The 27,242-nt window shown below is 45.1% G+C and overlaps 4 protein-coding genes across 8 annotated transcripts; 1 reads left to right on the top strand and 3 right to left on the bottom strand.

Moving 5' to 3' along the window:
* Positions 1-2,026: 2,026 nt before the first annotated feature.
* get1 (guided entry of tail-anchored proteins factor 1) lies at positions 2,027-7,637 on the bottom strand. The gene is made up of 5 exons (XM_023845042.2): positions 7,110-7,637; positions 4,977-5,142; positions 3,276-3,343; positions 3,046-3,160; positions 2,027-2,647 (listed from the first exon to the last, which is right to left on the bottom strand). The coding sequence occupies exons 1-5, from the start codon at positions 7,197-7,199 to the stop codon at positions 2,574-2,576; spliced, it is 513 nt and encodes a 170-aa protein (XP_023700810.2). The 5' UTR covers positions 7,200-7,637; the 3' UTR covers positions 2,027-2,573.
* Positions 7,638-7,686: 49 nt separating this feature from the next.
* hmgn1b (high mobility group nucleosome binding domain 1b) lies at positions 7,687-11,220 on the top strand. 2 transcript variants are annotated; one of them, XM_023845044.2, is made up of 6 exons: positions 7,690-7,930; positions 9,238-9,264; positions 9,393-9,422; positions 9,514-9,549; positions 9,767-9,874; positions 10,235-11,220. In XM_023845044.2, exons 1-6 carry the CDS (start codon positions 7,913-7,915, stop codon positions 10,280-10,282), a joined length of 267 nt encoding a protein of 88 aa, XP_023700812.1. In that variant the 5' UTR covers positions 7,690-7,912; the 3' UTR covers positions 10,283-11,220. The 2 variants fall into 2 exon arrangements, with proteins under 2 accessions (XP_023700813.1, XP_023700812.1); XM_023845045.2 differs by lacking the exon at positions 9,514-9,549 and having other exon boundaries at positions 7,687-7,930.
* A 3,859-nt stretch (positions 11,221-15,079) lies between these two features.
* On the bottom strand, positions 15,080-17,884 carry rps25 (ribosomal protein S25). Its single transcript, XM_023844765.2, has 5 exons — positions 17,781-17,884; positions 16,718-16,810; positions 15,988-16,171; positions 15,432-15,529; positions 15,080-15,138 (listed from the first exon to the last, which is right to left on the bottom strand). The coding sequence occupies exons 1-4, from the start codon at positions 17,781-17,783 to the stop codon at positions 15,435-15,437; spliced, it is 375 nt and encodes a 124-aa protein (XP_023700533.1). The 5' UTR covers positions 17,784-17,884; the 3' UTR covers positions 15,080-15,138; positions 15,432-15,434.
* Positions 17,885-18,200: 316 nt separating this feature from the next.
* LOC111860764 (glucose-6-phosphate exchanger SLC37A4-like) lies at positions 18,201-27,242 on the bottom strand. Of its 4 annotated transcripts, none has more exons than XM_023844764.2 (10): positions 27,224-27,242; positions 25,026-25,539; positions 23,684-23,916; positions 22,199-22,442; positions 21,130-21,288; positions 20,727-20,812; positions 20,046-20,153; positions 19,847-19,912; positions 19,253-19,391; positions 18,201-19,094 (listed from the first exon to the last, which is right to left on the bottom strand). In XM_023844764.2, exons 2-10 carry the CDS (start codon positions 25,165-25,167, stop codon positions 18,928-18,930), a joined length of 1,344 nt encoding a protein of 447 aa, XP_023700532.2. In that variant the 5' UTR covers positions 25,168-25,539; positions 27,224-27,242; the 3' UTR covers positions 18,201-18,927. The 4 variants fall into 4 exon arrangements, with proteins under 4 accessions (XP_023700532.2, XP_023700530.2, XP_023700529.2 ...); XM_023844762.2 differs by lacking the exon at positions 27,224-27,242 and adding an exon at positions 26,745-26,977; XM_023844761.2 differs by lacking the exon at positions 27,224-27,242 and adding an exon at positions 26,809-26,977.

Here is a 27,242-nt window from a genome sequence, read left to right as displayed (position 1 = left end):
GACACTCTGTCTCTCTCACACACACACATATACACAGACAGACACTCTCTCTCTCACACACACACACACATATACACAGACAGACACTCTGTCTCTCTCACACACACACATATACACAGACAGACACTCTCTCTCTCTCACACACACACACACATATACACAGACAGACACTCTGTCTCTCACACACACACACATATACACAGACAGACACTCTCTCTCTCTCACACACACACATATACACAGACAGACACTCTCTCTCTCACACACACACATATACACAGACAGACACTCTCTCTCTCACACACACACACACACATATACACAGACAGACACTCTGTCTCTCTCACACACACACATATACACAGACAGACACTCTCTCTCTCACACACACAAACATATACACAGACAGACACTCTCTCTCTCTCTCACACACACATATACACAGACAGACACTCTGTCTCTCTCACACACACACACACATATACACAGACAGACACTCTGTCTCTCTCTCACACACACATATACACAGACAGACACTCTGTCTCTCTCACACACACACACACATATACACAGACAGACACTCTCTCACACACACCACACACACGTACATACACAGACATACATACTCACACATACATAGACACACAGACAGACACACTAATACATTACAGGTGATTTAGCGACACTGATTAGCCTAACTGTAAGTTGTTGGACTGGGAAGGAATCACATTATCCACAGAAGATCCGTGTTACACAGGGAGAACATGCAAACTCCACAAGCACCAGCGTCAGCAGGTCCACAGGAGTTGAAAAGGTAGCCTCTCCACTATTTATGAGATTAAATTATGAAACAAGTGACTTTGAAATAACCCATTACTAAAATGACTAAAAACACATTCTCTTCTTTGGAAAAATTCACCATGGTAATATCGCACGATGTATCATCTTTTTACCTCCACAGACTGCGTATATGTGTGTTTGTGTGTGTGTGAGAGAGAGTGTGTGTCTGTCTGTGGAGGCCATTGAGCCGACCGCACGAACACACAAAAGTAGGATGTTCAGTGAAAAACACCCACAGGGTAGATACCTGATTTCAGTCAGGAGTTACCACACAGCTCAAAAGGAGGAGACCAGCTATCTCCAGCCAAATAAAGAAACTCAATGTTATGCATGCGGTTTATCCGTAACCCACCACACACATATAAAACGTTATCCCAGTCAGGCACTGGACTGATTAATTTGTTAAATATAAACTGGGCATGTAGTGCTAGCTGAACGTTTGCATGCATGAAAGGATATAGCGCCATCTGGTGGCCATAAGGAGGTGTTGCTAGAAGTTTTTTTATTTAAGGTTAAAGGGCTTGCAATTCTCTCCTACTGATAATTAAAAGCTAGTTGGTCACAGTGTTCGGTTGCGAGACAAAACAAACCCGACACCACACCCTGAAAATTGCCTTGTAATCATTGTAGCTACCTAGGAGGCAACTATTAACCCCTTCCTGGGAAGACGGTAGGACATGAAATAAATGGGTCCAAAAATGGTGCTCCCTCAAAACCTGCCTTATACCACAAATTAGTCATTCTTTGGATTTTGACAAAAATGACAGGATAGAGCAAAAATTTTCAGGGGTCTCCCTGAAAATTTCATAACACGATGTAATATGAATAGTCCAGCAAAATTGAAACTACCCAATCACGTCCATCCCATGTGACCAGTCCACCAACAAGGACCAATGAAATGTGCATCTAAGCCCCGCCCACAAACATTTTTAGAGGCGTGGCTCTGTGCAGCCTGGGTCTCACACCAAGATAATCTTCACCAGTCACACACATGATGTGCAGACTGCACGCATTTTTAACGATAACCGGCGTCTAATGACGCAGGCGCCGTGTTGCAGACGTGCGGAGTGATAGCAGAGAAACCTGTAACTCCCAGTGTGTACGGACCGAGCTGAATGATGCAGGTTGTGATAAATCTGCCCACCCCCGAAGGCGGGCAGTTTTCAACAGGAAACACACACCCAAGTCGTTTTTGCATTGTATCCATTTATATTTCACAGGAAAAAAAAAAACAAAAAAAAAAAGAAAACGGAAATGCTAAAAATAAGAGACACACTCCTGGGAATGTTCCACACGAACACCACAGAGACGCAGTATAAAAACAGAATGGACACCACATAGATGCGTCACAGACAACGGCAGGAGAGACCAGGCTGCACCAGCCCTCTGCCAAACATAACCGTGACAGTGAACGAGGAACGGAACCCCTGCAAGGGTGAATTTCGCCGAGCTTATTTAGAAATCAACTTTCCAGGAAACGTAATAATTTAACAAACAGATGATGTGACCACATGCCAGGCTGTTCAGGACAAACACAAGAGTAAAACAGGAAGAGCAGTGACCTTGACGGCAACCACACACACACACACACACACACACACACACACACACACACACACACACACACACACACGTGCAGCAGGTTGAAAGTGAGAGCAAGAAAGTAGTCTTGGACATGTGGAGATGTTCTGCTGGGACCAGGGCTTCGGAGAACGTGCCGGGGTCCCCTCTGCTCAGCCCGCGGCCTGGAGAAGAAGCGCCACCACCTTGTTGCACACCACCAGCCAGCACGTGATCCCAACTCCACCTGGAACAGATGCACGGTCCAGACCCGATAACCATCAGAGCAACAGGAAACACGCGGCCGGGTTTAGGACGCGCCCCTGTATCCGCAAGGCGCCCTGTTCAAGTCCCAGTGGACTGTGAAGAGTGATCCAAACTATCTGGGTCTACATTTCTAGCTGTACTACTAGGCAAGTATAAATAAATATATAACTTAAATATATATTTAAGTTATATATAGTTATAAATATATAACTTAAAAATTCCAGCCGCAGGTATTACCTCTAACGTCATAAAAGCACATAACCAAAAATATTTTCATACTTAATGTGATTCAAACCTACAACCTTCCGTTTAAAGCACCATGTTAGCAAGCTGAAAGTCCCGCTTACATGTCCTGCCCTTTATCACCCACACACTGACCCGGCACCCCAGAGGGGAATGCGACCAGACGCTCAAGAGGGACGATCCACTGGCTGGGGAGGACCGTCACTGGGCTGGCGTAGTACTTCCAGATCAAAGAGATCATCAGCAAGGCCTGCAGAGAGAGGGCCAATCACAGAAAAGAAAGAGCGCATTGAAATTATACATGCAGAAACTCCACCACTACACAAAGCCCCCTGCAGGAAACCCGCGGTAATAACGCTGCTCACCTGGAGTACATGGTACACTATGTTCACGACCCACTTCACCTTGGCCTGGTAGGCAGCTCTCGACTTCACTGCAAAAACGAAGCCGAGGTTTAGAATAAACGAGGGCAGATATATCGCATAAATCACCACATTTCAGCTTCAATGAGCAGGAAAATCGTACGTTTAGACTTCTAGCTCAGCGCACAGTATGAACTTTAAGAGCTATAAAATACAACATTTAGCTGAAGGAGCAGCCAAAGGTCTTTTACGTGATGAGGAAACATGGGACCAACCACTGGGCCATCGAAAACAACCAAACAGGTCGTTAAACACCAGCTGTGAGCTTGTACTTAAGTGTGACAGTAACATGGATCTAACCCCCCCACCTCAAACGAGCTTTACTCGGGCGACAGGAAATTCCCCATTCCAAGGTCACCTTCCCTCTCATCCGGCTCCTGGTCCTTAAAGGGCTTACATGATCTTTTCATTCAAATATCTACTACTAACATGTCCTCTCTGAGAACCTGTGAGGGACATCCATAATCACAGTGCATGGGAGGGGTTGCTCGTTCTCCAGACAAGGAGCAGCATGATCTTCCGGCCGTGATCTACAAGGTCATACCATCATAGGGAGTAGGGGTGGGCCAATCCACATTTTTCCAGTTCTGAACTGATTCCGATACACATCTGCCGATACAGCTTCTGATACAAGAGCTCTTTTTGCTTTTTATATAAGAAAAAAAACACAATACACACACACATTATATATTAGTAATATTTTTAGACTAGTGAACACAGATGAAAAACTGTATGCCAAAAAATCTTTAATTAGGCTAATAGAAACATACATAACGTAGGCTACCGTTCAACCTGGTTTGTACATCGTTTTAAGCGTGAGGCATTTACAGTTCAGTTCGAATATCTTGCGAGAGAGTACACACAAGTGGCCAATGCTCAAAATGCCCCCCGTTTTTCTTCCACTGGCAACTGCATCACTTACACGTTGCATCAGCCCCACCTGTATCACAAGCGATAGCACAAAACAGCCCAAGCTAGTGACCCCCAAATCATTCACTGTTTTTTTTCATATAACTCACGTTGCCTCGCACAGTTGCGCATGCTTTGTTTAGTGGGATTTTCCGCTAAATGCTACTTCCACCTCTCAAAACTTTGGTTTTACAAAGATTGCAAATCGCCGAGCTGCTAGCACTTAAAAGCGTAAAATATTCCCAGGTCGTCAGCTTCTTATCTGATGTTCTTATGCTCCCCCTACTGCGAAGGGTATGCACATGATGTCACAGCAGGTTGAAGTCCCTGAACTCACACCAACTGAGTGGCAAAAAGACTGAGGTAGCGTTCAGCTTGAATGCCGCAAAACACACATCTAAAATGGGAAAGCGCTGTCGTGCGACTGATTGTACAAATAGATTTAACACGAAATAGGAGCTCTTTTTAGAGACAGCCAAAAACTAAAGTAAGTATTGGATGCATATGGCCGATACTCAATCCGTCAAATAGGTCTGGATTGGCACCGATACCGATGCAAATATCAGATCTGTGCATCTCTAGTTGGGAGAGAAGTTGTTCATCTGCTGACCACGCTGATTGTTTTAGACTGTCGATGGATCCATTGGCTTCTAACTTCCCATCCCTGCTTCGAGATGCGAGGGGTGCATGTGTATTTATCGTCTTGGCATGTGTTTTGCGTGTGCTCACCCTTACCAAGGGACTTGAGCTTGTCGGTCATCTTGTTGATCTTGCGCTCCAGCCTCGCGTATCTGGCGAACTCATCCATCATGCTGATGGAGGACAACTCCTTCTTCATGTCCTGGATCTCCTTCCGCATCTCCAGCTCGTGCTCCGCATCCTTGTGAAAGACCTTAGACAGCTTCCGAGGAGAAGGATTAAATGGGAATCAGCCCTCAGGACAAACCTTTCAGTACATTCAAAGACAGGTTCCTTCAAGTACTTTCTAATGATAGTTTTAGAGTGTCTAATGTAGGGTTGCAAAGTTCTGGGAATTTTCAAAGTTGGAAACTTTCCATGAGAATTAATGGGAATATATGGAAATTTGATAGGTTAGCCTATAACAGGGAACTTAAATGTAGATGGGGAAAAAAAACATTTTGACGGTACTAACAGTGATATCATTGTATAAGCAAGTGCTAGTGAATAATTGTGTGTAAAAACTCCCCAAAATAAGCTAGAGGCTTGCACGCCCAATATTTCCAAAATTCCCCAGCTTAACTTCCCAAGGAAAGTTTCCGCCACTTTGAAACCCTAGTCTAATGGGAAATTTGCAATATTTAAGAGAGCTTTGTATGCCAGCATCACAATGAAGCAGGTTGACTGTATTCCTGTATCCGTGTAGAGGTCTGAGAAATGTGTATGTAATTATGAACATGAAAGTGGATTTTACAGGGGGTCACATGATGACATAGTTTTGACAAATTGGTGCACTGAATTCAGGGACACTGACTGATGGTTTGGAGAATGGAACACTCGGACTGGTGGTGGATATGGCACGGCAAGACAGAGCAGGGACAGAGAGACAGTTTCTACCAAGACACCGGATAGGTAAATCCAGCAGACAGATTTTAGTAGACTTTGGGGTTTCAATGCATGGCAAATGTTAGTGCAAATTGGAAGTAAGTAGAATTACGATTTTAATTAGGTTGTATGCAATTTGAGCCCTGCAAAAGTACTGCAGTAATTTCTTTCTTCTCTTTTTAAAGGAGTCAGGCACCCTTTGGGTGGTGTGGAGTGGAGACAGGGAAGGTCTGGTATCTAAGCCCTGGGGAAGGCATGGGTGGTGTAGCCATTGAGGTAGGGGCATTAACCCCCTCCTTTATGTCCGCTTCTCGTATTCAGACACGACCTAATGCCGTATCCATGACTGAGTGTTTACCTTAAGATTACTTTCTAATGTTCTTTAAACTGTGTCACATTCATATGTGCATGGACTGGGATGTAATATAACGTGTGCAATGCCATAAACATATAACTGTAATAAACATATGGTCAAACCAAGGCTGTAACTATAATACTGGAGGACATATATTCAGATGTGCTCGCAATGCCGCCCCCCAAAAAAATAAATAAATAAAATAAATAAATATGTATTATAATTACGGCCTTGGTCCCTTCCAATGTTGACTCCATGGCTGCGTCCTTGGGTAAAACATTAAGCTGTCCGAAGGAATAATGCACCCAGGATCGGTGTATTGGGATTATAGCTTTTAAATCGTGTTTTATTCATCGTAATAAAATTATTCCTCTCCTATGCTAGGGTGTCGCGCTTCTTTCTGATGTAGCGTCCTGATAGCTCGTCAAAAATTAAGGACCTGTCTAGAAATGAAATGATTTAATTGAATGAATCCTTTTGGTCCATGTATCACTGTTGTGGTTTCAGTTTAGCACGGCCTAAGGTTTCGTCCATAACCAGAACAATTACGGAGGGGGAAAAGGCCATTCTGCATGTACAGAATGTGGGGAGACTGAAATATCTATGTGCAAGCAGCGTAATGAACATGTTTTTGTATTTTAATACGGACTGCGGCCAGAAATGTGTGCGTATCAAGCCGGGTAAACACATGAGAGGCGCCCAATAATGACAGCGAGGAACCCGACCGTAGTATCACATTAAAAACAGCCTAATTGGGAGCGCAAGCGCGCGTCATTTGCTGCATCTCCAAAACGAAAAGGTTAAGGTGTGATAAGTGAAATGCAGCTAATTTAACCTGGTAACGTGTGTCCGGGATCTACTGAGAGAATAAATTCATGAACAGAACATGACTGCTACGGCGCTCCCTTAAGGCCGTGTGAGACGGTCGCTTCCCGAGCCGTAATACTTACGGAAGAGGAGATGCTGGGCAGCAGCGTTTTCACCAGGTTACACAAAAGCACGGAGCCCAGCACCAAAAACCAGGCACAGCCCTCCGCCATCTTCGCTCCCTCTAGCGCCGGCGCCCCCTAGCGGGACGTGCGCGTGCGGCAGCACGCTCCCCCACCGCCTCGCGTCTGGCGCGCGGGGATCTCGGCGCTGCTGACTCGGATACACCGCTGCGTGTCTTTCACAAAACAAATGCGTGTGTGGTGTGTTGATCTTGTGTTAAATGCGAGTCACCCACAGATCATTCAGGCGAGAGGGATTGGTCTGACGTGTAGACCACGAATCTGAGGAAAAGGGAAAAAATAAAATCGAAGATCACTGTAAAAAAAAATGGAAGCATACGTAGGTGATGTCAACACCACTATTCTGGCCAAGACTCTGCAAATAAAATAACAGTGGCGTGCTAAATATACGTGCTGCATTAGCTAGCATACCCGCACAGGTATGTTGCTATGATTTAAAAATGTCTCGGCGAATCCCAAGTCCAATGAGAAGAGGAGCGAGGGGCGGAGTGTAGGTTCCCCGTCAGGTTGCTGCTATAATGAATAGAATAGAGAAGGGGGAGAGAGAGAATCCAATCCGGTTTGAGCTAGTTTTTGTTTCGGTGAAACATTATAGTCTGGTTAGACTCTGGTAGAAGGTACAGCTTTACACTTTAAGTTAACGTTGTACTGTATTTCCCCCCCACATATCCACAGAGGGAATATTTCCCGCAGTATTTTACTTGTAAAAAAAAAAAAAAAATAGAAGAGCGAGAGAGTGAAACATGCCGAAAAGAAACAAAGTAAGTGAAATGCCGTTAATTGATGTTTACATTTTATGTAATTAACATTGCAACAAGTATTTAAAATGCATTTGGTACGTAATCACCGAAAACGCATCCGTTGCATTGCGATAAACCGAGATGCAGCTGTGTTGCACTTTTCTGTTTGGGCAGAGGGTTAGATGTCTCTCGTCTGTTTTGATTTGGGAAGTGGCGCGTTCTCTCCGTCTGATCTCCCTGCCTTCGTTTTTAGGGGATAGCTTTCTACTTCTAGTAATAATTTATGCTGCTGCGCATACTAACAAAATAAAACTTTCTTCGTTTGCATTTTCTTGTGGTCGTTATTTTGACGACGATGAGTATCGGTAGCTTGTGTGTTTGGGTAACGATCTATGGGTTTTGCAAAAAAAAAAAAAAAAACTTTGCACGCAAATGCAAAAATAACAACAATAATAAAACATTTTTCGTTTGCGTGTGGCTGGTATATAATAACCTGTTAAATATTGACACGTATAAAATGTGTGTGCTCGCATAGAGGGGCAGCGAACATGTACTGCACGATTCCCTTGGTGTCTTGGAAAAGGGCATAAAGTCTTGGTGTGTCATGGCTACCCTTACGCGAGAAGAACATTCGCTCGCTTCCTACTGTCGCCACCCCTCCCTCCCCTTTCCGCACGTTCACCTCATTACACTCAAAATCGTGTTGTGTGATATTGCAAAAACAAAGGGATTGTCTCGAGGGTACGCTTCTGTAACAGAAAAATGGAGGAGCGCTCCGCTGCAGGTCGCTTTTATCTTCCTGCTCCCAGCCGAGCCGCCGCGTTATGCAATGGCGCGTCCCCGACGCCCGACATCACAGCGCCGCGCAGGATTCCAGCACGTTCTGCAGCGGCTCGGGCGAACGCGGACGATCGCGCGGTTCCACATTCGAACGAGTGGCGGGAAGGCGCGCGCCGCTCTCTACGCAGCCGGCCAGACCCCCCCGCTTATTAACCGCGAGCTGACGCTGGGGGCGGAGCAGAAGTGCAGGAGGGGTGGGGCCGGCCTTGGGGGCAGGGCTACATGTCCCCTCCCCCCACGCGCTCTTCAGCGCCGCGTGAGCTGGAACCGCTGTACAGCGTTAATTACACTTAATGTATGAGCAAATATGGCGAGTACATCTTTGGTTGTAACAGCCAGGCCGCCTGTACTTTTCCTGTGAACTTTTATTCAGTTGCATAACAGTATAAATAGCCGATTTTGCCCCCTTGTCTATTAGACTAGATTACTATTTATTTATTTTGCATTTTTTTAATCTGTGTTAATTTTCCAACATCTCCTCTCTGCAGGCAAACAATGACACTGAAGCTAAGGAGGTATGTCAAACAGCTTTCTTCAGATGTCAGAGGTTAAGCCATTATTCAGTTTTACCATAACTTAAGAGGGAACTGTACTGTCCAGCCTTCTGTGGAAATACTAAGTGCTGTTTTCTTTCTTTTTCCAGCCTAAAAGGAGATCTGAGAGGTTGATCAATGTAAGTTCATGTCAGGTTAATGCTGCCTGTGTTTACTCACAATCTATACCCACAATTATCATGTATCACATTTGTTTAATCAATATTTCAGAAACCTGCAACCCCAAAATCAGAGCCAAAGCCAAAGGTAAATTAAATAAGTTGCATTAGTTTTTAATTAACATCTTTTGAATCTGGAATGTAAATAATCCTGGGAAGGAGACAGATGTGTTAGGGAGACCTTACAGTCTGTGGGGGGGGGGGGGGTCTGGCCATTTAAACTGAATTAATAGGAGGTGACAATTATTTCTGAAGTTTCTTCCTGGGTTAATTCGCTGAGCTGTGAGGTGTCTGGCTCTCTATAGAAGGCGCCTGCAAAGCCGAAGAAGACGAAGGATGCTGAGAAAGCCAAACCAGAAGAAAAGAAGGAAGAGACTCCTGCAGAGAACGGAGAGGCCAAAACGGACGAGGGGGTGAGGAGGGGCGGGGTAGGGCACAGAGACACAGACTAGGGTGGCGGGTACTCTGGTCAAAGCTGGAGAAATTTAGGTATTTGTTTTAAGTATTCGCCGTCAGCAGAGGGCATATTGGTTAAAGGCCCAAGTAGCTTTCCTGCTGTGCAAAATTGTGCAGATTTTTTTTTCTCTGCAGAGTATTCAGTTTTGCAAATGGATTGCAGAAATGGTAAAAAAAAAAATGTAAATATGCTAATCACCAGATTTAGGGAGGGATGTCTCCTGAAGGCATTAACAGTCTGGTGGTTGTTTTTGAGTTACTGCTGATTTTTGTAAATGTGCATTTAAGAATGTAATTGTATTTGTTCAAATTCCTAGGCACCAGCCACAGAGAACGCTGAAAAACAGAAAGAGGGGGATAAATAATCCATCTCACCTGTCACCAGAGATCCCTGTACCTCTTCTCTTGTACAATTCAGGGGAATATTTTTACTTACTATTTTGTAAAATGCAGGTTTTTTAGTAGTTTGATTGTAGAAACACATTTTTTAAGAAAACAAAGGAAATTACATTTTGGTCGGGATTTCCGCAACATCCCACGTTTTTAAACCTTCGGAAAAAGATATTAGCCATTGTAAATGTCAGTGAGTTTTATTTCTCGGGTAAAGGGGAGAGCGGGTTGGGTTAGGGTGCTAAAAGGGGTCAGTGTTGAGCGAGCGAGCCTTCTGTTTTAAAGGTATCTATTGTACAGCAGGAGGCTTACTTTCAAATACTTACATTCCATAGGCTTTATGTGTCAGGGTGGGGTGGAGCGGCTCAGTTAACGCGTAGTTTAATTGTTTATAACTGTTAAATTCTAGAATGTTTGTTTGTAAGCTGTGTTCTATAAATGTTAACGCTCGTGTGGTTTTTCTTACGGCAGTACTGCTTAATAAGTATCCCCTGTAGTTCCTGAGTTGACCCCCTTTCTGGTCAGTATGTTGCGTGTGTTCGTTACATCTTATGTTTTTGTGATAGCGTTGCAATAAATTGTACGGCTGCTGTGGGGAAAAGAGGAAAAACGACGCGTTTCGTCAACATTTCTGACCACCTTGCGTGATGGTGCTTGGTGAGGACGGCTAAAGGAATATCTGTGTTCTTAGCAAAGCTAATAACATGCGTATCAGTGTTAAACATACTGGTGATAAATGTTCATTTTATAAGGACACTGGGATGTAACAACTATGTTCATTGAGCAAACCAGCAGTAGCAATATCCACATGTGGGTTTTAGGTTATAAAAAGAAAATCAAAGTGTACAGATTTTTTTTTCTCTGTTTATAGCTGTATCTGTAATGATTGGTATAAATAAACCAATAAATGACAGGTGATATTTTCGTGTTTTACTTAAATACTCAAAGAGCTTATTCATTACTGCATAACCGGTTGAAAGATGGATGGATTGGACTGAAACCCAAATTTTGGTACATTATGTCGGGGAATTGGTAGCACCGTCTTGACCATCAGAGGACTCCGGTTGCAATAAACTTTATATTCAGCATTGCTAGGAAGTACTTCTTGTAAAAAGGGTATCAATATTGGCGCATAGGCAGCAAAATCAACACGAAAGGCTGAAATAATGCCGTATTCCAGGATGATTACAGGTTAGCTTGGGACCTGCACATCATTTACAAGTAAATTCATGTTGTCTCTTAATGTATTCCTCTCTAAAATCAAAACAAATTTGCATGTATTAAATAATCATGGACTTTGCAAAATTGTGCTTTTGAGGAAAGGTTTTTCTATGCATATGTCGCGTCTTTCACTTGTTCTCGCGCCAATAAGCCAGGCGGTGTATTTCCGTGAAGCGTATAGTGGACTTTGCAATGAAAGATCCAAAACGAAGACGAAAACTCCTATTGAACTTGATCACACCTACTGAAAAGGAAGTAAAATTAATATCGGTAATGCTATTGTATCACATCCTTGAACATGCCACGAGGATCCAGAGAGAAGATGAGCCCTTCTGGGGGAATGTCTTAAGTCAAAGTCAACGTTTTATTTGTTATATTCAGTAAAATGTGCAATATAAAAAATGCATAAACATTTTTTATATTGCACAATAAACATCAAACAATAATTACCCATAGTGTGCAATTGGCCGTAAAGTGAAAGGCAGTGCAAAGAGTCTAAGAATAAATATTAATATATGTAAATTAATTCTATGTGTTGGCTAATTGTCTGTCGGTCAATTCCATCTATACCTATAGTCAAAGGGACATATTCGTTCCTATTGCTTACATAAGTGACATTTGTCAGTGTGAATGCGGACTCCTTGAGTGGACCCTTCGTTTGTATCACGGCGTCTGAACAATTCGATTGAAATAACATTTTAGCGATTTAGATGTTTTGTGTATATTTCTATATTCTCATATTTATTTCATAAAACCCCAAGCGTATCCCCTTCAGCGGGAGTTTGTCATTGAAAAAAACCTCTATGCCTGAAGAATAATAATAAAATAATAATAAAACCGAAGTCAACGGGGGAAAATGGCAGGACAATGTTAACGGTGTCAAAAACACCATCAATTTAGCTGATCGATTTACTAAAAACGAAGGAACCCAAAGATTACTATTAGCTTAAATATACAATATCACTACATAGCTAAACGGCACACATTTCTCGACGAGGATCTAGTATTAATATTTATCAGTATCTGCCTACTTTTCCACTGTTGTCTTCCCGCTAATAAAGTAACTATATTCGTTAATTATGAAACATATTATTTCAGCCTGGCCCTTTTATTCGATGGAAACATAGACGTGAACAACAGGCTTCGATTTAATAGCCTTTCTTTTCGGGGGAAAAGAGGCAGAATTTTATATCTGGGCTAGATTCGCAAGGCTGGGGGAATCGTGTTAGCGAGGACGGTCACATCCGCCTAGGGCTCGACATTTGCACCTCAAAAACCTTTACGTTTTTAATCAACCTTTGTAAAATGCATATTACATAGGCTACATGTATTTGCACCGCTGTATTCATATCCCGTATGCTGCTGGCTTACAGTGATGCTCTCTGTCAATGCGAACATTTTGATCATAGATATGGGATTATGCTGTTAATTGCAATCGCTGCTGATAGCCGCTTCTTGGCGGAATCAGTCCACGGTCCCATTTTTATTCTGAAACACCTTAAATACCCGGTGAAATAATAAAAAAAGATGCGTGCTACCTGATTTGTGTATTAGGTCTAATCGAAATTTGTATTTCGTTATTGTCATGCAAATTAACGCACTCTGCTTTTCCGAGGTGAATATCAGTATAATAATTTCCTTTAAAATATCTCCTATTTTTGGGACGAATGACATCGAAACCGGAAACAAACGGAAGAGTGAGTTGTGAAATCTGCGTGTAGCGATTGCTTTCCACTTTTCTTCCATACGCGGCTGAAGGTGACTTAATTTGTAAGCATAGTATTATATAGGCTATATCATTACCGCTATTCACAAATGGAGTCTCAATGCATATCGGTCAAACCACAAATTAAGAACCCGTAAGGGCACATTTTGGCGTCTCATTACCAAACACATTGGTGATCGCCGCTCTAATAAGCGATCTTCTTATATCCACTTAGCTCTAGTCCTCGCAGTTTCTAATGGTGAATATCAAAGAGTAGGCACTCTCCGGGTCTCCGAAACTTTCACAGAATGGTGGACTTCTTTAATGGCCCCCAAAATCCATTTTAGGATTTACATGCGCACCGCACTTCTAGAGCAGCATCTCAGTGCATTAGGCAGCGTCTCCTTGGGATGTGAGCTCGCAGGCTTCTCCTGATGAGCACGGCTCCTCTAAAACATACAAAGTACTTGGCCTGGCAACTTCCCAATAACGGTGTTGTATAATCCCATTAAGGGTTTACCACTCCAGCCGTCAGGATGCGCTCAGCGGTTATTCCATCCATACTATCGCTGTACACCGGGCGGTCCGTGGCGTTTGCGATGGTCTAAATAGTCCAAATGTAATATTTTCTACTTAAAAACCTTTACACTACCCCCATTTTGATTACATTACACTTCCAGCAAGACAACGGCATCCATACTAGTAGGTCTGATAAGACAGGCCAATTAAAATATATATCCATTTATATTCCACCGTGACTGGACGGTTATGATATAAAGTGTATTTTTGGGCGTTTTATCCGCTGACAGGCTGTCACTCTCATTTTATGGGCTTTCCTGGGACATGATCAGCGTTAGTGGTTTGGGCACCCCTGATGTGGCTCTGAATCTGATCCTGAGTCAGTGCAGACATTTCCGTCCCGTTCATGGGCTCGGAGCCGTGTTCCCCTAACCTTCCAAAATGCGTTGCTTCGGCACAGTAAAGTCGGTGCCTTTCTGGATTGGCACAAATCAGTGATGGACTGGTGTCCCGTTTATAAGCAGAGTCGTGCTCACTGGGAATACTGGCAAAAATGATAAGCTGGGGAAATAAGCAAAAAGGGATACCGCTTGCGGTGACCATTACTTGGCCAGCTAAAGACAAAAGTTGTGACCGTTTTGCTTTGGAAAAGGTGTTTTCATCTGGGTTCTTCTTCGTTTTTAGCTCTTGGAATTGGGGTGCAGTTTTCCACACTAGGTGGCGCCACATGCACATTTCTCCCATGATTTAAAGTTAGCCTACATGCTAAACAGCTTCACCACTCTGAATGCGCTTTTACTTCTCAAGACAGTCAACCTTTATCAAATCATCAGGAAGGTGGGATTGGGGACTGGAGGAAGATTTTAACCAGAAAAAAAGTAATTTGCAGTGTTGCCCATTTCCAAAGTGTACAGAAGATGAACCCCATCCGGGGCTCTGTGTGTGGGTGTGTCCACGATGCACAGGAACGGTATGATCTCTTGCAAGAGTGCCTGCACAGGAGCGGTGCAGTCTTGCAAGCTGTCGGAGGGCATGCACAAGAGCGGTGTATCCTTGCACACTTTCAGAGCGCATGCACAGGGGTTGTGCGGTCTGCACAGGAGAGGTATAGTTTTGCACGCTGTCAGAGAGCATGCACAGAAGTGTGGTCCTGCATGCGGTCAGATACCATGCATGGTCTTGCACACTGTTTGTCGGTAAAAATTCTTATAGCACTAAAGGGGTTTTGGGGAAGTTTTCACACATCAGCGACAAAATGGTAAAGTGAATCTGAACTTACATGATCTGTCATGTTGTGGAAAAACCAACAAAAATGACAAAGCACTACTTGTATTTATAGCTTTTACTTAACATTGTACAAAGCCAGGTCTTCTGCTGAATGAGAACCTGAAAGACAAACAAGTTTCCTTTTCAAAGCATGTCAGGGTAGTTCATCTGCAGGGAAGTCCAACAGAAGCAAACTGACACACAGGAACACTTAGGTCAACCGAGAGAATGTGTCAGAACTTCAGGGATCTGAGATGCCACAAAAACAACTCACTCTTCTCCAAATACTAATGATGGACTGGCTAAATACAAAGACAAATTCTTAATGGCCAGCAAATGGGAGAAGACTAGCTTCACCAGTGTCACATACTACAGAAATTCAGAGGCCTTTTCCAGAGCATTCCGCCACCCACCTCCTAGGCCTCCTTCTCAGGAGGAGCCTCCTCGCCCCCTTTGGTGTTCCGTGTATAGATGATCTGTGCTTTGTGTTTTGACACCAGCTTGATCAGGCCTGGGCAGAGAGAAGAGAGCATTTTACAGCACACCATCCTGAATAATACAGCCATGAACAAGTTCTGTTCCCTAAATCTGTCTTTAAGGGCGCTTTTCCACTGCACCAGGTACTGTAATTTTGGTACTTCAAGAAAGTACCAAATAGCTTTTTTTTTTGTTTCTTCGTTTATCATTATTTTCTGATTTTGCAGGTGTTGTTTTCAAGGCGGCGTTTGTAATGTGTTTCAGAGGCAGGCTATTTGCATAACCAAAGGAAGCGTTTCAAGTCCCGCCCCAAAAGTACCAAAGAAGTACCCCAGTTGGTTTGGCACTTTCGGTACTGGTACTCGAACCAGAAGTCAATAGAAAAGCGAAAGTGCTGGAGGAGGTCACACACACACACACACACACACACACACACACACACACACACACACACACACACACACACACACACACACACACACACACACACACCTTTGCTAAGCAGCTCCTGGAGTGCAGCTCTGGCCAGGGAGCCACGAATTTTCAGCCTCTCCGAGACCACGGCTGGCGTGATCAGCTTGTAGTTGGGCACCTCCTTGTACAGCTTGTCGTAGGTGGCCTTGTCAAAGAGCACCAGGTTGTTCAGCTTGTCCCTCACCTTCCCTTTGGACCACTTCTGCTCACAGATACAGAGTACAGTCATTTCACCATGTGCTCAGCAGGTATCAGACCCCACCATGGTGGGACACCGTGTACCCCGGTACGCAGAATGATATAGGCAAGTTGCTTTGGTTTAAAAGTATGACACGGAACTAAATACATAAAACTGTGAGAGGCACGTACAGCCCTAGTGTACTGGGAACAAGAGCCTTTGCACTGACTAGATGCTACTGCAGCTTCAGTCTACATCAGGGGTGGGGAACCTGATCCATGGAGGGCCGGTTTTTGGGATGGCCTTTCAGTCAGCCAATAACAGTGTGTCTCCAGGACTGGAGAGGCCTCCATGGAACAGGTTCCCCACCCCTGATCTACATAGAGACCAGACATAAGTATGACTAATACATATGCAAGAAAAACAAACAACTTCCGGCTCAAAACACATGGCCTGCTGCCGATTCCTGCAGGACAGCCTGCTAATAGCCAAGCCCACCATCTCTCTCTCTCTCTCACACAGACACAGACACACACACACACACACACACACACACACACACAGCTTTACCTTTTTCTTTGCTTTGCCACCAGACTTGTTGACTGGGTCCTTGTCCTTTTTGGCCTTGCCTGGATCCTTCTTTTTCTTGTCATCCTTGGGAGGCTGTGCAAAAGAAAGAAAAATGACACCCACTCAGGTCGTATTCAACTCAGAAGCACTTTCTTTGCCGTAAAAATGATCCGCAGATGCAGAAATGCTAAGACCAGTGTGCAAAATACGGGGGGGGGGGGTCCGACACCCCTGATTAACCCATGAGACCCCCTGAAAGCCTCAAAAGAGAAAATTTAGATCGGTATTGCGCAACAATAGGGAGATGGGGACCCCAAATATTGACGGGTATTTCGCACACTGGCTAAGACCAATTGTCAAACCTAACCACCTGACTACACCTCACACCAACCAAATTAATGATGCTAAAAATACCGAACCGATCGTGGCTATAGATCAGGGATGGCCAATCTTATCCAGGAAGAGCCGCTGTTTATGCAGGTTCTCGCAGCAACTGCCTAATTAGATTACTAATTAGAGGACCGATTGGATGAAGAGTCCGCACGCCTGGGTGTCAGAATAGCTGACCCAAATCTCATCCCAAAAGCCTGCATACACACTGGCCCTTTGCGGGTAAGACTGCCCACCCCTGCTGTAGTCAATTACCCAGTCAGGTACATAAACCGCGACGGCACCCACTTGACACTGCTCACTGGTATATTTGTCAGCTTACGTGGGCACAAAGTATATTTTCGTTAAGATTTTAGGGCGGTTCAAGCAGAATTTTGACTACGGTATTTTAGATTTTGTTGTCACCTATTTAACCAGAAGAAGGCATCTAAAGGGATAAGGATTTAGCTAGCTTGCTAATTCTCAATGTGGAGAGAGTGGGGATTGTATAAGAGTTAGCAAATTAGCATCACAAGCGCAGCGTTGACCTGAAATGCTAACCGCTGTCGAATGACACTAGTATTTTGACAATTACGGTACTACATTGTTACGAGTACCACATCCCGGTACATAGTTTTACCACTTTCATTAGAAAACACAACTTGTTTTAGTTTATCGGTGCAGGCCTCCTCACCATGTTGCTGCACCGGCTGAACCTGTAAAGAGAGGAAGTTTAGCCCCTGCATAGTCCTTTAGAAAACCCGTAATGCTACCACACCCGGAAATACCGCTGGCTGCTTTCTGGGAAACGTAGTTTTTACACAGGTTACCAGGTAACCTGAGTTTTGTTCCAGCATGAAGAACGCATTTACAACGTAAGACGTATCTGCGGCATTGCCTAAGCGCCGCATGAAGGTGATAAACATATATATTAGGATATTCAGTGCACCATCATTTGACTTTTGCAAGTAAACTGATCGTTTTTGAACACGTTATTTGCGTCTAAAGAAATGTAGCGTCTTGGAGCTTACCATGAACTATTTATACTACAGAACGGTAAAATAGTTTCTGGATCGATATGTAGGTTTCACATCAGACGACCAGTCAAACGGCATTTGTTCTTATTCGTCTTTAATTAAAATGCTTAAATTATTAAATTAAAATTGAATAAGATTCACCTTTTACTGAATCTCCCCAATTCCTACTGAGGCCAATAAACTTTTAAAACGGCAGATGACACCGCTTAAATTATGTGAATTACCAAGGATGCGGTTGTTGTCTGTGATCGTTACAAGATTCATCCCCCTGTGGGGTCACTGCAGTAATGATCCGCTACGGGTATTTAATATTATACATTAAACCTTGTGCAGTGTTCTTCAAACCTATTAATGCTGTGTACTTGAACAGGTGAGAATGTAGTGGTCCACTCAGATAGACAATATATAAAATTATAAATCCACTAAGACTGGTTAACCACCATTCTATAGGCCTACTATGAATTTAAGAAGAAGCATCTTCTATAATGTCATGTGTAGAAGTGTTTGAGCTGGATTTGAATTTCTGAGACCTGAGTTTATAAGTCGCCTTCAGGACCTTTTTAAAAGTTCTCATCTTACTGTGGTGTAGACACAAATCTTCATGAGAAAGTTGAGGTTTCCTATCACGCAAATGTGCATGTTACAACAAAATAATATATAAAACTTTTATACTGTGGGTACTGCTGCGTTTTCAGCGGCTTGATTGGCCAAGACGTCTGTCATGCTGACCAATAAGAGAGCAAACTGGGTGGTGCCCCCAGATGGTTGTCCCCATTGGCTGTGGAGGACTGAGGGGTGTGGCCCTCAGTTAGCCTTAGCATGCACATGTCCCATCTTGGTGCGGATGTTGCGCAGTAGGAAGAATCCAGCTGTAGTCGCGATGCAGACGAGCTCGGCGACCCAGAAGGCCGTGTCCCAACTGTGGTGCTTGGCAATGGTGCTGAACGGGAGCCCCGCGAGGAAAGCCCCAACTGTCCAATAAAAAGAAAACACCTTCCAGTATTAGTTCCATCAGAACGTAGAAAACTAAGCGAATATAGACCCACTTTGTCAATGGTTAGCATGGGATTTGCAAGGAGCTTCAGGAAGTCAAATGCAAAACCGCTGGTACAAGATGGCCGAACCTCACCGTTGGCAGTCAGAGCCACGATGGCATGGGAAGTCCCACAGTAGTTGGAAGGGGCGTTCTCACTGGCTATCACACCGAAGAGGGCGATGGGGCCGCAGGAACAGAAGCCGAACGCGGCCCCCAGGACAAGTATCCAGATCTGCAGAGTCAGAGGCAGACAGTGTGCCTTCCTGAGGAGCTCCCCAAAGAGTCAAAAATCTTTTATGGTCAACTTTAGATGTGTGACGTTTGGTGAAATGTCGTTATTGTTGGTCACATTGCAAGTAGAGGTAATAAATAGAATAGAGATACTGAGATATATGAACATGACTATTTAAGACATGGACATTAAGACCTAGACACAGTAACACAACCTAGTCACATTAACACACAGACCACCTGGCTGGCGGGGAAAGATTGTGCAAATCTGGTATGTAAATGTACTGTCTTACTATGTCTATTTATATTCTGTTTATTACTGTTTGGTGTGTTCTGATGAGTATAATAACATTAAGACCAAAATCTTTGTAGCTGTGTTAAGCACAGCTTTAGCAATATCAATATCGGCGGTCCAGGCTTTTGGACGTGAGCTTAGAAGGGAGGAGACTTGGGAACCTCTTGCTCTGATAAACCCGTCAGGATTGAGAGAGGGTGCAGAACCATCAACCAGGCGGGAGCTTCCTAAGTGACACAGAAGAGTGACACCAGGTGGGTCCAATGAGCAGGCGGAGAAGGCGGAGAGCTATAGAAAAGGCTAACAGGCAAAAAACATCCTTATAAAGGATGAAGCTCTATGTGAAGAGCGTCGTCTTACTTTAATAGGCGTGACGGTGACTCTGAACAGGTACATGGAAACAAACATCCCAGCCATCATGGAGATGAGAAGGTTGTGACGGGGGCTGCCGTGGGTGCGTAGGCCTTGCTGGATGGTGCGCAGCATGTGGGGAGAGGCGGTCACATGATGAACGGCACACGGCATGCAGGAAGTGGCGGTCACATGATCAGAGAGCGGAAGACATAAAGGCTGGCGGTATCAGGGGGCACCAACTACGCTACCCACCTGCTTCTAGTAACATGACGCTCACTTGCTACTTGTCTAGAAGGTATTCATGTCTGGGGTGGCCGGGGAGCCATGTGGGCGGGACACCCCTAGGATATTTATCCTCCTCCATTCTCCTCTTCTCTGCCACCGTCGTAACACTGTAACCTTCACAAAGTCTATTTGAATTCCCTGATAAATGTAATCAGGGCTGCCCTCCCCTTTTTGGGGCCCTAAGCGAAATCTGATTAATCTTGTCATCTGTCATGTTCCTGCTCATACTACCATGCGGGGGGGGGGGGGGGGGGGCGGGGACGCCCCCTGATGGCGGCTGGACCCTAAGCAGCTGCTTAGTTTGCTTATGCCTTGGGCCGGTCCTGAATGTAATATGAGGTGATCAGAGGGTTCTGTTCCGTGTCGCTATGAGCGCTAACGCAAAAGAAACATCCCACAAACCTTAGCGACGGCCTTGTCCGTCAGGTACCCTGCTGCCACGCTGCCCACCAGGCCTCCAACCTCTAGGGAACTCATGAAGGAGCTACCTGGGACACAAACACACTCAAATCAGTGCTGTCAGCCATTACTGCCAGGGGTTAGGCTTTGGTTTCCAGAAGGTTCTATTTTAGTTGTAAGGAACGTCTCCCCAAATGTGTCCATGTCGTAGGAATATTACAATCACGTTCTTTGTTGGTCAGCTTTGTACCCAACAACAGCTGAACGATGCTACAATGTTTTACTTGAGCGCTCTGACACACTCTGTCAGAGAATGTTCTCCAAAGCTCTTGGAGTGGGCATCTGCTGCTGGCTGGGGATCGGACTTTGCCCATGTGAGAAGCCCAGGGTCCCGCCGTCGGCCTACCGATGAGAGCTGACTGGCCCTTCTCCTGGATGAGATAGAGCTGCCCCCAGTCTGAACAGGCCGTTTTCACTCCGAACACCATCAGAAAGCCCATGGATAGGACCCACAGGTAGGGGGAAAGCAGGAACTCCCCAAGGGTGCTCTCGTCACTCTGGGCTCCTGAGGGGAGAGAGACAGGGTTACAGGCCCCCGCAGGCTGCCCCCCCCTCCCCGGATAGGGTCCAGGGATATTCTGGTCAGTCCCACCGGATGTGCGAAAAATACCGCCAATCAGAGATCGTTTATTTTTATAAAAGCAGCTATTTCTATCCACACTCAAGCCAAATGCCAGTGAAAAGGATCAAACGACTGGCTGTAGCAGCTGCTCAGTGTCTGTCCGTCAGCCACAGGCTGGAGGGGAAGCCGGCGAACAGTAACTTCACTTCACTTTAGTGAACATTTCAAATACAAGTAAAGGCTTTGTGCTCATAGCTCTTCACCAGAAGGCTATAGGTCCAAGATCCAGGGGGGGGGGGGGGGGGGTTGCTGTTTTACCTTTGTGTGCCTTAATGGTAAAATAGTGCAATAATCCATCCACTATAACTTCTTATTAGGGTGGTATACAGGGGCGGGACCACAGGGGCACTGTCCCCAGCTGAAAGCTGATTGGCCCCCAGAGTGCTCCTTCCCCTGTCACTCACCGATGCAAAACATATCATTGGCTAATGACAAGGTTGGCCCCTCTATATGAATTATGGATCCTCTTATGCTACCCACCCTAAAAAAAAAGCCTAGTATAGGGATGCAGGAAGGGCCGAGCGCCTATCCCAGGATGCACTGGGCGCACGCCAGGGGAATCCCCCGAATGGGAGGTTATTACACGGCACACACAGTGGGCAATTTGGATACTTAAGGTTGTCTAGCTGTGTGCCTGGCATAACACAGGGAATGCATGCAAGCTCTGTACAAGGCGGGGACTTAACCCTTATCATTAACCTTAGAGAACCCGAGGGAAGGACAGTACACAGAATCCGAGCTCTTGTGGCCAATCAGGGTGTAAGTAGCACCGCCCACGGACCGGCCCTCTCACCCTTCTTGCCCTTCTTGGTCCCGGGTTCGATGCTGGGCAGCCCCACGCTGCTGGGCTCGTTCTTGATGAACAGCAGGCAGAGGAAGGCGGTGGCCATGCAGACGAGGCCTGAGGCGCAGAGGATGGAGCGCCAGCTGTAGCTGTGCGCCATCACCGTGGTGACCACCGGGCCCAATCCGCCGGCCAGGTTCATGCTGCAGATCAGCAAGGCCCACCAGGTGCCAAACTGCGATGGCTCGTACCACTGAGGAGGCAGCGGGGGGAGGCAGAAGCGCAGGGCCAGCCCAACATTACCATACAACTTGCTTACTTACTTTACAATCAGTGCAACCAGCAATAATAGGGGTTAATAGGTTCATTATGGTTTGCGATGCAGTTATAACCATGCTTTTGTAATTACCACTCCTTAACCAGTTAAGTGCCCCCCCCCCCCCCTCTGCTGTCAGCTGACTCACTCAGATGAGCTGGACTGTGTACAGGGGCCACGCAAGCTCACCCAAAACCAGCAGCAGATTGGGGTTAAGATCACTCCATCCCAGGAGTGCGCGGGAATAATCGCACCTCACCTGTTTACGGCAAAGCCCAAAACCACACTGCCCCCTGCTGGTGATGATTATGCTAGGTGGAGGAAGACACACTGGGGGGGGGGTACATGTTCCCATTTGTTCAGGGGGTGGGGCTTCAGGGGGCACTGACTGCGGTGACGTGGGGGGTGGGGGTTTTCCCACTCCTTTCTGTCAGGCTGCCGATGGGGAAGTGACAGGTGCAGCTTCTCTTAATGCCAAAGGGGAGAATGTGTGCAAACCCCCCCGCCCCCACACACACAAACACCCAAAGGTCGGAGGGGAGCGTTCTGATTTTAATATCCACAAACCCAGCCTGTGTGTGTGTGTGTGTGTGTGTGTGGTGGGGGGGGGGGGATATGTATATATTGTATATATAGCAAGTGTCCCAGCAATGTGATAGAACTATATTTTATAACATTTTATAAAAACCTGTAAATGCAATAAAAAAACTCCAAGAGCCAGAAATCTTGTATTTCATTTAGTTATTTATGGTTAAGGTTAGGGCTGGGTAGGGGTTAAGGTTATCATTGTGGGGAATAGGGTTTTGCCTATAGAACGGTGGACGGTCCCCACAAAGATATGAGTACAGGTCTGTGTGTGTGTGTGTGTGTGAGAGAGAGAGAGAGATCATCCAGTGCCAGCATGTGTACTGTATCTCGTGTTTCTGCTCTCCTCTGCTATGGTACATGCGTTCTCATCCCTACTGGTAAAGAAACACCGGAAACAGCGGAATGTTCTCACACGCAGTGGGACCCTTGAGTTGCACTCTGCTTTAGCAATAATATCTAGAGGTATAAATGTGGAAGATATTACTTTCAGAGCCAGGCAACTTTCTTTAGCACAAGTGCATCACCAAAGAACCTCTGAAGAAGTTCACTTACCCCGGCCAGTTAACAATGACCCCCCCACCCAGCCTCACCTTGCGCAGAACCTTCCCGCACGGGGGCCACCCGAGACCCTGGCCCAGGCCGTTCAGGAACCACAGGAACGCGAAGAGTCCCACCGAGGATGACCAAGAGAAGAGTATGTTGACGACGCCCACGGAGAAGAGGCCGATGGAGAAGAGCCAGCGGGCACTCATGTGGTCCGAGAGCACGCCGCTGATGAACTTGCTGATGGCGTAGGCCAGCGTCTGGCTGCTGGTGATCAGGCCTGGAGACGCAAGCGGGAAGACTGGCTCTGAGTGGCCGTGGCTTCACGGAAACCAAACGTCCACCTAAGCTCAGATGATCAGGCATTAAAGAAGAATAGCAACCTGGTGGAGGAATTTAAGCAACACATCCAAAGTTCCTGTCCTTCCTTTCGAGTGATGGATGGACAAACGGCCAAATTCCTTCATCTGCTTCTGACATTTTTAGATGTTTTTCCTTCTTATCTAACTCTTTTAGAGTTAAGTGAGTTGAACGTGTCCTATGGATCTAGAAACACCACCCTACTGTACCATCCTGCTGTGTTTGTACTGACATTTCTGTCTGAAAATGTGGACTTCCTGTTCTGACACAATATCCGCCACCTATAAAGCTTCCATGACCTCTTACCCTGTACTGGTTTACCGAGAGCCTGGAACCTATCCCAGGATGCACCAGGCTCAAGGCAGGGGATGCCCTTGATGTGAAGTGACAGTCTTATAACTTCATAAAACCTTCCCAGCTTTTAAGATTCAAATTGCTATCTTCCCTGTCAGCGGACTGTGCCACAATTCCAATCTAATCCAGAGGAATTACTCATAGGGTAGAGAGGCCTCTTGAAAGCTTTATGCCCACCATCAGAAACCTAAGTCAAAATTGTCAATTAAGCGAGGTCTCCCCAAGGTCTATATAAAATGTTTTCTTTGAGAGAAAACCTTTCATTTTCCACCTGAAATGCCAGTCAATTTTCCATTCTCTGAAATCCTAAGAGACATACTGTGAAAAAAAAAAAAACCACGTTAAGTGACACTTTACTGATCCCTGTGAGGAAGTTTCTCTTTTTGCCTTCCCCATCTTGCTCTCCATGACGCACATGCAGGTGAGACTAAGCTCGGCAGCGAAGGGCAGCCACCTACAGCAGTGCAAATGGAGCTGGGGGGTTAAGGGCCTTGCTCACGGGCCCACAGACATGTTGCTATTCTGCTAAGGCCGGGCTTGAACTGGCAACCTTCTGACCACAGGCACGGAGGAAGAAGTTTAAATCGATAAACCAGCAACAGCCATTGGGTCCATGAGGCTGTCACACGCCAGACTTCTGCATTTAGGTTCCTCCTCCCACCATCAGGCTCTTACCGAGATCATCCTTGTCCAGTTTGATCTCTTGCATCACAGACGGCATCACGAAAGCAAAGGTCTTCCTGCTGAAGTAGTACAAGGCGTAGCCCACAAACATGGCCAGGAAGATGGTAATGCGGTAGTATGTGTAGCTTGCCATGATTCCTGTTAGGGGAACAGATCTGAAAAGTGGAGAGTAAGTATGGAGGAACAGCTCAGGTCTTCAGAGAGTCTCCCTGGTGTTGAGACGGCAAAGCACTGTGCTGGGATCTCTGTGACTGCGTGGGGGGGGGGGGGGCAATTAGTGGTCAGCTCTGCCCTTCCATGGGTCGCTGTGCCTGATTAAACTTTCAGCTGCTGGTGTGGGCAATTCCAACAGCTGGGGGCTTCCTGTTGTATGCTGACTGATTTTCTTAGATCTCGTGATGAAGGTGTGTTGACTTTTTTTTCGGCTTCTCAGAGAGTCTCAGTAATCAATGTTTATGCACTCTTCCGGATGTCTGCTGTAGCCAGATGGATGTCTGTTCGGGACCTGAAAGACAAAGGCATATTGAATCTGGTTCAGACCCTTCTTCACCCAATATGGATAGGCATGGTTTCTCAACTGGTGTGTTGCGACCAAATCAACACACACAGTAGACTACTCCCACAATATTGGTAGAGACGTTCTTACTGTCCTTACCCAAATCTAAACCCTTGGTTCTGACCCAAAAATGGACTGTGAAACCATTTTCATTGAGAAAAGGAGTGTGTGGTTAAAGAAAAAATATATTTTTAAAAAAATTCTGTCAGATTTATTTTTTAACACTGCTTGAAAGCATTATGTTAATTTAACTGTACTGTGTTATTTTTACCATAACTGCACTTAATGGAGAACCACTCCATTAAGAAGACGGTGTATACGACGGATCCATGGCAACGTGTGCTGCGTCATAAAGCCTCGAGTTGCGTAATACATCTGTAGATGCATTGGGATCACGGATGTGCCACGGAATGCCAGCTAAGCATTTCGGACATGGAGCGAAACGATCCAGTCTCCCGAAATAGGACACAGACATGCTGGAAAGGATACGACTGGTTTTGAGCACGGATGCACCAAAATGAAATTAAAGTATAATATTTAGCCCTGCTCCCTTATTTGACATTTAACAACAAAAACGCGAGTAGTCATTTACATTATCAGTGGGTGATAACCTATTCCAAAACATGTTTTACTTTAAAAAACGTATAAGTAAGCCATGTGTAAAATAATTGGTGGAAGTCTAACACGTTTTATTGTCACATTTGGAGGAGCGGGGGGCTTGTCTTAATATATATTTTTTCTGACTTTTCACGATATCATTCATATTATTGTATAATTATTGCCAAATCACCAAAGGGAGGCATCTTGAGTACAAGTTGACATGCTTTTTGTATCTACTTATAATTTTGTAAATAATTTTATAAACCATTAATCATGCAATACAAATTTGTGACAACCAGTACATTCTGGATTAACTTTTTGCTGAATTGTTTATGGATTAAGAGCGGACATTACTTCTGTCAAAAATGTACACCATGCAGTTATACATACACCAGCTATATGTAAAAACGTCATTGAAACGGCTTTAGCTGTGCACACCACTTGGGAATTGCATTTAACCAAAATTAAGTTATTTCGTCAGGTTATGTTTGCTGGAAAACGCTGTGAAATCTCATGCTGCTCGGCCGTTGCGTTTAAAGGTCAGCGAGACTCACCAAATATCCTCTAATCACAAGTGAAGTAAATTAGCCGTAGTTTTAAAACGCAGGATTTACTCACGGCCCAGCCGTCCGCTTCTCTCTCAGTGATCGCCGTGATTCCTGTTAAGTAATAACTATCTTGCAGCACAGCTGTAATGCAACAGGCTCCTTGTCAGCACTATGACTAGAGATATAGGCTAACACCCAGTGCCGAACAACCGCTAACACCATGTCACACAGCGCATTGCCAAGAGATCTTCCCAAATATACTCATTGTGTGCTTGGCTTTTTTGTATGATTTCAGTTACTTAACATTTTGAACGACTGAGTCACATAATATGCAATTCTTCATTTTAAACGTGTACTGTATCAAAACGCACCTCTAACGCATTTATGAAGGAAAACGTATGAGCGTCTCATTCCAGAGGCGGTTTATTAATTCTTAGTGTAGTTAAGAGTCAGCAATGTGCTTGAACTACATGTGTTCGAAGTACCTTGAGAGAAAAATACGAG

The sequence above is a fragment of the Paramormyrops kingsleyae genome, chromosome 24 (assembly GCF_048594095.1).
Source record: "Paramormyrops kingsleyae isolate MSU_618 chromosome 24, PKINGS_0.4, whole genome shotgun sequence".
In the NCBI taxonomy this organism is placed as follows: domain Eukaryota; kingdom Metazoa; phylum Chordata; class Actinopteri; order Osteoglossiformes; family Mormyridae; genus Paramormyrops; species Paramormyrops kingsleyae.
Note: the sequence above shows the minus strand (reverse complement) of the source record. Positions and strands in the feature narration are given on the sequence as shown.